This window comes from Eptatretus burgeri, chromosome 5 (assembly GCF_056783735.1).
Source record: "Eptatretus burgeri isolate ZD-2024b chromosome 5, Ebu_testis_v1, whole genome shotgun sequence".
Lineage (NCBI taxonomy): Eukaryota > Metazoa > Chordata > Myxini > Myxiniformes > Myxinidae > Eptatretus > Eptatretus burgeri.
The window spans coordinates 81,979,772-81,990,989 of NC_140965.1; the positions used below are offsets into that span (position 1 = coordinate 81,979,772).

At 42.3% G+C, this 11,218-nt stretch overlaps 1 protein-coding gene across 3 annotated transcripts in view; it reads left to right on the plus strand.

Annotated features, from left to right (window-relative positions):
- LOC147026826 (aromatic-L-amino-acid decarboxylase-like) overlaps positions 1-11,218 on the plus strand; it is a 178,803-nt gene that overhangs the window by 57,010 nt on the left and 110,575 nt on the right. For all 3 annotated transcript variants that reach the window (XM_085882645.1, XM_085882646.1, XM_085882648.1), the window contains 2 exons: positions 5,786-5,805; positions 6,013-6,111. In XM_085882645.1, coding sequence (XP_085738771.1) covers positions 5,786-5,805; positions 6,013-6,111 — 119 coding nt within the window. The remainder of the gene's footprint in view (positions 1-5,785; positions 5,806-6,012; positions 6,112-11,218) is intronic.

Genomic DNA, 11,218 nt, shown 5'->3' on the forward strand with positions numbered 1-11,218 from the left:
GGGTTTGGAGCGTTGGCAGGTTTCCTTCGGGGCTCCCTGCTGACGATCTCAAAGTTAAGTTTCTGGTCGTTATCTGTCCCATTTTAACTGTTTATTTTCTCAACAACATGTTACTGTGTTTTCCTAGATCGGTTTTGTTTCAAAAATCGTTCTATTTTGTGAGATTTCATTGAACTTGTCTGACTGGGTGCTTGAGGCCTATCCTTGAGGCTTGAGGCCTACCCTTTGTTCCCCTCGGTGTACAATCGTGTTTATTTGTTTTATCTCCCCATTATCTTCAATTTCTATTTTTTCCCACTTTCTGAACATCCCCCATCCCTCCCAACAAATCACTCCATTTCTTAGCTTAAATCAAAATAAATAATTAAAACCCCTACTTTTCTCCAATTCTTCTTCTTTTTCTTATTCTTTTTCATCTCCTCTTCTTCTTCCTCGATTTTTCCACAACACTTCCATGACCTAATCTGTTAAACTCTCTCAAACATTAATAATAATAACAAAAAAAACGATCTCTTGTAATGCTTCATCTTCCTCTTTCACACATGTGGTTCTCTTTACTGTATCATATTGCACGACTCTTCTGCTATTCAAACAGACTGCTCTCAATTCGACCTTTCCTTCATACCTTGCCTAAAAAATTCAATTGTTACAGCGTTTCTTCTCTCCATTCTCTGAATTCGCCTTTATTGTATCCCTCAAGAAATGTGTTTAATCGCATAACTGACCTAAAACTTTTTAAAACCCCAGTTTGCTATGAATGTTCGCTTTCCATCAACCATTCTTTTTTTCCAACTTCAGTGCCAACTCACTCCTCTCACCCCTCTCTCAAAACAACCATCCCACTCTTCTCCCTCCAAGCCTCCCTCTCACTTCTCTCAAAAACTCCCCCTCACCTTTCTCCCACCATTCATCCCCCTCACTAATTCTTCCCAAAGTTGCCCCCTCCCATCCACAAAGCTGCCTCCTTCCACTGCCCTCTCACCTCCATGTCTTCACTCCACCTCCTCAAATGCTCAACTGCCTTCTTCCCCTTCTCTTGTCCCCCATCTCCCCCAGCACCACAGAGCCTTTTCTCCTCCTCATTCGGCCCCCTCCCCGAGCTATTCTGCAATCCCCCACACTTTCAACAACCCTCCTTACCTCCCCCCCCTCGTCCCTTGTCCTACCCTCCCCCTGCACCCAAAGCCTCCTCCCCTACCTCTTCATTAAAAGTTTGGACTTCAAATATCCGGGGCCTTCGCTCAAACCTTTCAGATCTTTCCATACAGGTTGCCACTGACAAACCAGACATTATCTGCCGAACAGAAACTTTCCTCCCCAAGACGTGTCTGACTCCCAAGTATCTCTCCCTGGTTACTCCCTCCTCTGGTTTGACAGACCTGAGCCTCATCCTGGTGGAGGAGTTGCTTTCTTCATCAAAGATTATATTCCTCACTCTCCATGCACTGCCCTCACCTCCCCACACCCCCAGGAATACCTCTGTCTACGGCTTCCCCTCCACTCCCACCTCATGTTTATATGTGTACTGTACCGTCCACCAAACAGTGATGACTCCATCTACACCTCACTATCTGAAAACATGGACCATCTTCTATCTTCTCATCCAAACTCTCTCTTCCTCATATGTGGTGACTTCAATTGTCATCATGCTAGTTGGCTAGGTGTGGGTACCTCTCTCACCTGTCATGGCACCTCAGCAAAAGCTTTCTGCGACTCATTGGGACTGACTCAATCGGTCAACTTCCCGACCCGGATCTCAACCAATGGTACTCCATTTCTTCTGGATCTGATTTTGACAAATTTCCCTGACAATATCTGCTGCTCTTCCACCGCTCCAAACGGTTCTTTTGACCACGTCCTTGTCAAAGTGGACATCTCTCTGGCTATTATCAGAGAACCACCTCACTGCCGTCGAGTCTAGCATTTCACTCAAGCCTACTGGCAGGGTCTCCAAGCAGCCCTCAAACTTATAGACTGGTTTCCTCTCGTTACTTTCTCCAACATCAACTCATCCTGGGAATTCTTTCAAAGAAACTTGCTCTCCCTCATGCACAGATTTATCCCCTCTCGTCTTCAGTTGTCCTACCCTTCCTCCCGCACTTGGTTCACTGAAGCTTGTGGTGAGGCAGTTGTCCTGAAACAACTTGCCTTTGTCTCATGGAAAGCAAACCCAAATGAGGGAAGCAAAGGAAGCAAACCCAATCTCAGTTCCTTCCATAAAGCTTGGAACAAGTGTGTATCTACCCTCAGGAGAGCCAGAAAACAACATCTTTCTCATCTCAAGTCTGAACTCTCAAACCTCTCTCCCTCTTCAAAATCCTGGTGGCATCTAATCAAATCTGTTTCTGGTGTATGTTCCCCCTCCATCCCCTCCCTTACCTCAAATGGCCGCACTGTTGATACCGCACATGAAAAAGCTGAATGCCTAAACTCGGTGTTTGCAGCGAAATCTTGTGTCCAAAACCCATCACTTTCTCTACCCACCTTACTCAGTCGCACCCAACTATCCCTGGACTCTGTGTCCTTTTCTGCTGACAAGGTGGAGTGCTTGCTGTAAAACCTCGACTCGCATTCTGCAACCGGTCCAGACGGCATCAGCCCACGTGTCCTCAAAGCCTGCTCTTCTGCTCTTGCTCACCCTCTATCTGTTCTATTCACCCTCTCATTTGCTCAAGGTCATCTGCCATCTGCTTGGAAATCAGCAAACATCACTGCCCTGCACAAAAAGGTACAAAAACAGATCCCTGCAACTACAGACCAATCAGTCTTCTCACAATCATCATCAGCAAGGTTATGGAATCCATCATTGCTTCAGACATCAAATCCTTCCTCTTCTCCAATGGCTTCGTTTCAGACCAGGTCACTCTACCCTGGATATGCTGCTTCTGCTCTCCCAACCATGGATTGAAGCCCTCAATGCCAGACAGGAAATCCGAGCCGTATCCCTGAACATATCACGTGCTTTTGACAGTCTGTCACCCTGCCCTGCTCACCAAACTCTCTTCCCATGGTATCCAAGGCCATCTCCACTCATGGCTCGCAGACTTCCTCTCCTGTCAGTCACCGTGTGGCCATAAATGGAGTTCTTTCATCCCCCCTTCCTGTCCAGGCTGGAGTTCCTCAAGGTAGCGTTCTGGGCCCTGTTCTTTTTCTGATTTTCATCAATGATCTCTCCGACTCTCTGGAAAATCCTCTATATCTCTTTGCTGATGACTCCACCCTCTGCCGTACCATCGGTCATCCCCCAGACCGTCAAGCAGCAGCTTCTTCGCTCACTGCAGATCTGGATAAAATCACAAACTGGTCCAACACGTGGAACATGTCTTTCAATCCGGACAAATCTCACACTCTCACTATGTCTCTTCAAAAGGACTGTTTAGAACCCCCCCCCCCCCCAATCCACTTTCTCAACAATCCTCTGGAGGAAGTCCTTTCTTTCAAGCTTCTGGGTCTCACTATCTGCCATGACCTTTCCTGGGAAAGCCGCATTTCAAACCTCGCCTCCAAAGCCAGTTGCCGACTGGGAATCGTGCAAAGTCCTTCCTGGGCCCACCTGAGCTCCTGACCACTTACAAAGCTTTTGCCCGCAGCCTGATGGAGTACTGCTCTCCCCTCTGGGCTGGTGCTCCTGCCTCCCACCTTTCTCGGCTTCACGCTGTAGAAACCAAGGCATTTCGGATCATTGGCATCTCCCGCAATGAGGCTGAGTCTGGGCCTCTCACTCAATCACCGCAGCTTGGTCGGTGGTCTTTCTGTCTTCTACCATCTCCTCTCCAGCCTCGCCCCCTGCTCTCTCTGTGTTTTGTCCCCACCACATTTCCGCAGGGCGCTCAAGGTTCGCCAACAACCCCCTTCTGGGAAAACTACCAAAATCACGAGTCGCTGCTCACCTTCGCTCTTTCATTCCTCTTTTTTTCCCCCTTTGGAATAAACTCCCTCACTCTTCATTCCCATTCTTCCCTCCAGGCCTTCAAAACAACTGTTCACCACCACCTCTTAGCATCCCCCATCCAAATCCTCGATATTTTCTACCTCCGATAATCCACCCAAGCCCACCTCCTTCAAATTCCCTGCTTTCCTTCCTGAAAGTCCCTGTAATGTCCATCTTCTATTCCCCATGTTCCCCGTCCCATCCCTCTCCCTTCCACAGATCTCCTAATGTCTCTGTTCCCCACTGTTTTGTCCTTCCCACTCCCTCCCTTCTTGTCTCATGCCCCCCTTGATGTGCGTTGTGCGTTTGCTCTCATACGAGCCTCGACAAGGTATACAACAAAAAAACTGTAAATCACTCCTCAGACGGAGTAGATTTCCCTCAAGGGTGAACTGGCAAGCAATCTTAATCTTAAGTTGGCAATCTCAAGTCCCAAATAGTACCTGTTCACTGGATTGGTGACCATGAATTATTGTCCCACACCAGCATTTGCTGCAAGGATTCTGACCAACGAAGAAGTGCCAGTATTTGAATCGGAGAAAGAAATATGGAAACCAGGCTAATATAGGAAGGGTGATGCATTATGGAAAGGGGTTTGTGAGAGGGTCAAATTCTGGTGTGTGTGTGTGTGTGTGTGTGTGTGTGTGTGTGTGTGTGTGTGTGTGTGTGTGTGTGTGTGTGTGTGTGTGTGTGTGTGTGTGTGTGTGTGTGTGTGTGTGTGTGTGTGTTGTGGAAATGACCTTCAAAATATATCTTTGCTGAAATCCAGTTTTGACATGTTTATGCAAAACATTAAGCCAGTGAAATTGGCGTAACACAATTAGAAAGGAAACTACAGAGTTCACTGAATACCTTACCCCATGCAGTCGAGAAAAAAATGGACATGGGAAAATTATTTTAAACTCTTGGTTTGTGTTTCTGAGCACGACCTATATTAGCTTTGTTTGGGAACTTTGAATAACAGGCGCAATGGCATCCATACGAAGCCGAAGGGTCAAACGGAACAGGCCACAGCTGAACCGTCTGCAAACTCTTCTCAGAGAAACTGATGATATTGGAACGATCTTTGAGAAAAAGATGCACTAAACAAACGGATCTTTTGGACAAAGTTTGCTCCGTCGTTGCATTGCTCGAAGCCGCTATTTTTATCTGAATCTCGCTGGTACTCTGCGCTCAGAGTGCGGCAAATTTCATTTGTCGAGATGGCGTAAAACTTTGCCAAAGTACTACTAAACTGGAGGTTTTTGAAAGTGCAAACAAGGCAATTTGTGTTCTCAAATGTTCAAATATGTAATTCAATTGAAATAAAATAAAAGTTTGAAAGGCTATGGAAAAAATAAAAACATTGAATCTCAAGTTTACCGCCGCTGATGCACCATATTTTACACCACATTATTTAACAGGTTAAATTTGTTTTTTGTGCTTGTTTGTATCCTTTATGATGTCCCTAAAAACAGTTTGTTTTCTGTTTGGAATGATTTACAATTTTGTTTTACTGTCAAACTGCAAGAAGGACTGAAGCAATTGCTACAGGGACTTGGACATGTTTACCACACATATTGTGCACATTTCCTGCTCGAGACGAGAGTCCGTACAATTTGCCAAATTCAAAGTACTGCTAAACTGCAGGTTCGTGTTCTGTTTCTTGTTCCAATGCTGAAAATATAAAATTCAATTGAAATGACGTATTTCCTCGATCATCGACTTGGTCAGAAAGGCAGACGGAGTAGTGAACCAATTGCTTCACCCTGCTATGTGTTCCTTGTATGGAGAAATAATGGATTACATAGATGGAACTGTGTGCCAATGACTATGATTGCCTCCATTATTTTAAATGCCGTTGTCTCTTTGCAGATGTTATCACTGACTATCGGGTGAGTTTCTGGTTATGACAACGAGCACAGATAGCGAGTCACGAGCAAACCTTTGGCCTAGAACTTCTAAAGTACTGCAAAACACAACTACTACCTTCTCAACCAACTTTCAGAATTGGACAACTGCAGCCACATGAAAAATAGCCATTGTATAGATTGTATGAATAGGGACAATTGTAATTTGTATCATGTGCTTCCCCCACCCAGCACTGGCAGATTCCCCTCGGACGGAAGTTCAATTCACTCAAGCTGTGGTTCGTTCTGCGTCTGTTTGGAATGAAGAAGATGCAGGAGCTCATTCGCTCGGTGAGTGAGGGGTGAGATTGTGAATATAATTTTATAATACCTGCAGGGTGTTTAGTTTGGTTGAACACAAATCAGGTAAACATACATAAACCAAGACATGCGCAGGATGTAAACATAAAACATGTGCAGTAGGTTGACATTTTGTCCAAGAGGCCAGCCCAGCCTCGATTGCGAGGTGGTGAGAGGTTTGCAGCAGTGGTTGCTGTATCATTGGATCTTGATCTTCAAGGGGGTCCAATTGTGATCCTCAGCATCAAATACAACCCTTTTGCAAAACTCTCATGATAATGAGTCTGACAGGATGGTGCAGAGAGAGGACACTTACCTTCACACTGTTTAGCCATGGTTTGACTTGCTACCCACCAGAATAAGGTATTGTGTCTCCCAAGGAGAGTGATGCATCGCAAAGTGCACTGTCCCTCTGATGTACGTAAGGCTGGGTCACTGCTTACTGCCTGCCAGCATTATCTGATGGATGTTAGTGATCCCATGGTGTCTTTCATGAAGAGTAGACAAGTTATCACCAGCATCCTGAATAAAAGTTATAATTTTTTTTTTTTGCCAAAATCATTTCCAATCGAAAGTCGGCCAACTTGTGAAAGACTTGGGCCAAAACAACATTACCCAGACACCCCGAAAAGAATGTGGGAATAATTGTGGCTGCTGAAGAAATTTTAACAGATCATAATAATGAATGTTGGGACTGACAAGATGGCCCATACACTCACCTCTAAGCTATCTAGCCTGGGTTTGAATCCCGAACCAGCTATAAGCTGTCATCCTGGTGTTTCACAAGCAGGGCGATTCATCAGTGTGTGTGCGCCGCTGTCCCTCGGATGGATTTTAAATGGGTATCCCATCTGCCAGTATTCGTTGGTGGACATTAGCGATCCCACGATGTGCTTTGTGAAGAGTAGGTGAGCTATTGCTTGTACCATGAACAAATTACAAATTCCTGCCCTAACTTTAAGAGTGCGTTGCATCAGCGGCATGACTGCACCCTCAGCCAATGATGCTACCCTGCAGCTTTGGGATTCTGTCAATACATTATCACCGGGAGCCATCCATGTAACAGTTCAGCGTTTTTATTCCATCGATATACCGCTTTTCAAGCAAAGATCTTGTGCTTCAGCCATCCTCAGTCACAAAGTGCATGATTTTGTTTTTCACTGTGTCGTGCACAACTTCACTTTTGGACAATTTTTGTGAAACATCCCAACCATAGATGTTATGGTTCAGAGTAAATCTGCATTAAAGTTGAAGTGAAATGGGATCTGCATACCCTGGGAGAGTACATGTGTGGCAGTGTTTCCTTTCCATACAATATTCAATAGCACAGTGCTGCTGTTTGTAGTTGAAGATTAAGTGCACACATGTAGTTCTCATGAGACCTTCCCTGGCTGGACCACTTGATTAATCTGCCACCTAGTGTTTTGAACTTTTGGACTAATGAAGTGTACTGACAATCAATCACATGTACCACTCTTAAAGAGTTCGTGCTGCTGCTGCAATTCCTGCGAAAAGGTGACGCTGGGTGGTGTGCTGGTGCCTTCACACGAGTTAGTCATCTGTCAGTGCAGGGATTTGTAATTTGTTCAGTATGTCAACGATGACCCCCATACCCTTCACAAAAGACACCATGGAATCTTAATGTCCAACAACGACTAGTGCTGGCAGACTCAAAGATGCCCAATTTAACGTCCATCAGGTCGGTGGTTCACAATGAAGACATGACACATTGATGACTCATCCTGCAGGAAAAACACGAGGGTGAGTTTATAGCTCGGTTGTGATTCAAACCCAGGCTATACAGCTCGAAGTTGAGTGCACTTACCTCTCGGCTGTCCTGTTAGCCCTGAAATGTTCCAACAAAAAGTTGGCCTAGAAACACAACATAAAATATCAATACCTCAGACATGGAGTGCATTAACCTACCTGCCCTCTCATGAGAATAATAAAAGGTCAAATGATATTTGTGTCAAATCCAAAAAGAAATAGCAGAATTGGGAATTACCTGAACAAGAAGAAGAAAAACAGAACATGGGGGTTCTAGGAGAGAGCTCAGACCGATTCGAAAATTATTATTCTCTGCTTCAGTTTCTCACGTAGTTTTATTTTTAAGGTGATAGGTCAGTGGGTGTGTTTACTTTTGTATATACCACCTCATTTACCTTTATATTTACTTTAAGTACCAGCATATTTACCTTTCTATTTACCACCATGTTTATATTGCTTACTTGAAGTGCCATATTTACCTTTATCTAACACCATGTTTACCTTTGCCTACACCATCATGTTTATTTTTATAATATGGAATAGGCAAAGCCTAGAAGCGAACATAGAATTCTTCTTGCATTTGCTTCTTAAATATATCAAATTAAAGTCTTTTTGCTATGAAAAAATAAATATTACCTTAACATTACCTTCACAACAACTACACCGCCTAGAACAGGATCTCATCTGCAAAAATAAATATTACCTCAACATTACCTTCACAACAACTACACTGCCTAGAACAGGATCTCATCTGAAGAAAAAAAAAAATTCCTCAACATTACCTTCACAACGACAACTACACCGCCTAGAACAGGATCTCATCTAAAAAATAAATATTACCTCAACATTATACCTCAACATTACCTTCACAACAACAACTGCACCACCTAGAACAGGATCACATCTAAAAAAAATAAATTCCTCAACATTACCTTCACAACGACAACTACACCGCCTAGAACAGGATCTCATCTAAAAAAATAAATACCAGAAGCGAACGTAGAATTCTTCTTGCATTCGCTTCTGACTTTACCTATAACTTGTTCACAACTGTATATGCAATTTCCGGTTACTTCGGCCTGGATTTGGGATCAGCGATCAAATAACGTAAATCACGATTAAAAATTATTTTTTGATGATGCGGGAGATATCTTTATTAAAATCAGTAGAGGAAATATACACCATGTCTGATATTTGGGTCTTTCATGTCTCCGACGATGCCTTTATCTCCCGGCATGCATCATTCCCCATGACAAAAACCAGAAGCAAAAAAAAAAACGGAAGCAAAAGTGTCATAGCCAATGACACAGATTCCAAATTGCCAGGGTATTGTGTTGTTGTTGTTTCCTATTCTCATGTGCATGCGTTAAGTAATATTCACAAGATAGAAATAAAACCCAATCGTGTTTATACACCACACAGCGTTTAAAAAAAAAAACTGAAGCAAAAGGGTCATAGCCGACGACACGGATTCCAAATTGCCTGGGTATTGTGTTGTTGTTGTTTCCTATTCTCTCATGTGCATGCGTTAAGTAATATTCACAAGATAGAAATAAAACCCAATGGTGTTTATACACCACACAGCGTTTAAAAAAAAAACCGGAAGCAAAAGGGTCATAGCCGACGACACGGATTCCAAATTGCCTGGGTATTGTGTTGTTGTTGTTTCCTATTCTCTCATGTGCATGCGTTAAGTAATATTCACAAGATAGAAATAAAACCCAATCGTGTTTATACACCACACAGCGTTTAAAAAAAAAATCGGAAGCAAAAGGGTCATAGCCAACGACACGGATTCCAAATTTCCAGGGGTATTGTGTTGTTGTTGTTGTTGTTGTTGTTGTTGTTTCCTATTCTCATGTGCACGTGTTAAGTATGAAGCTCACTGCGTTCGCTATAACACCATGTTTCCTCATGTGTATACCACCATGTTTATCTTTTTATAACACCATGCTTACTTCTGTGTATACCACCATGTTTACTTGTGTATATAACACCATGTTTATCTTTATATAACACCATGTTTATCTTTATATAACACCATGCTTACTTATGTGTATACCACCATGTTTACTTATGTATATACCACCATGTTTATCTTTATTTAACACCATGTTTCGTGATGTATATGCCACCATGTTTATCTTTTATATACCACCATGTTTCCTTATGTGTTTTGTATATACTACCATGTTTATCTTTATACACCACCATGTTTCCTTATGTTTCTACCACCATGTTTATCTTTATATAACACCATGTTTATTTATGTATGTACCACCATGTTTATCTTCATATACCACCATGTTTATCTTTATATATCACCATGTTTATCTTGATATAACACCATGTTTATTTTAATGTTTAACACCATGTTTACTTATGTATATACCACCATGTTTACCTTAGATTATACCACCATGTTTACCTTTATAGACCACCATGTTTACCTTTGTATATACCACCATGTTTACCTTTGTATATACCACCATGTTCACCTTTGTATACACCACCATGTTTACCTTTGTATATACCACCATGTTTACCTTTGATTATACCACCATGTTTACCTTTATATACCACCATGTTTACCTTTGTATATACCACCATGTTTACCTTTGTATATACCACCATGTTCACCTTTGTATACACCACCATGTTTACCTTTGTATACACCACCATGTTTACCTTTGTATATACCACCATGTTTACCTTTGTATATACCACCATGTTTACCTTTGTATACACCACCATGTTTATCTTTGTATATACCACCATGTTTACCTTTGTATATACCACCATGTTTACCTTTTTATACACCACCATGTTTACCTTTGTATATACCACCATGTTTACCTTTGTATATACCACCATGTTTACCTTTGTATATACCACCATGTTTACCTTTGTATATACCACCATGTTTACCTTTGTATATACCACCATGTTTACCTTTGTATATACCACCATGTTTACCTTTGTATACACCACCATGTTTATCTTTGTATATACCACCATGTTTACCTTTTTATACACCACCATGTTTACCTTTGTATACACCACCATGTTTACCTTTGTATATACCACCATGTTTACCTTTGTATATACCACCATGTTTACCTTTGTATATACCACCATGTTCACCTTTGTATACACCACCATGTTCACCTTTGTATATACCACCATGTTTACCTTTGTATACACCACCATGTTCACCTTTGTATATACCACCATGTTTACCTTTGTATATACCACCATGTTCACTTTTGTATAAATCACCATGTTTACCTTTGTATATACCACCATGTTTACCTTTGTATATACCACCATG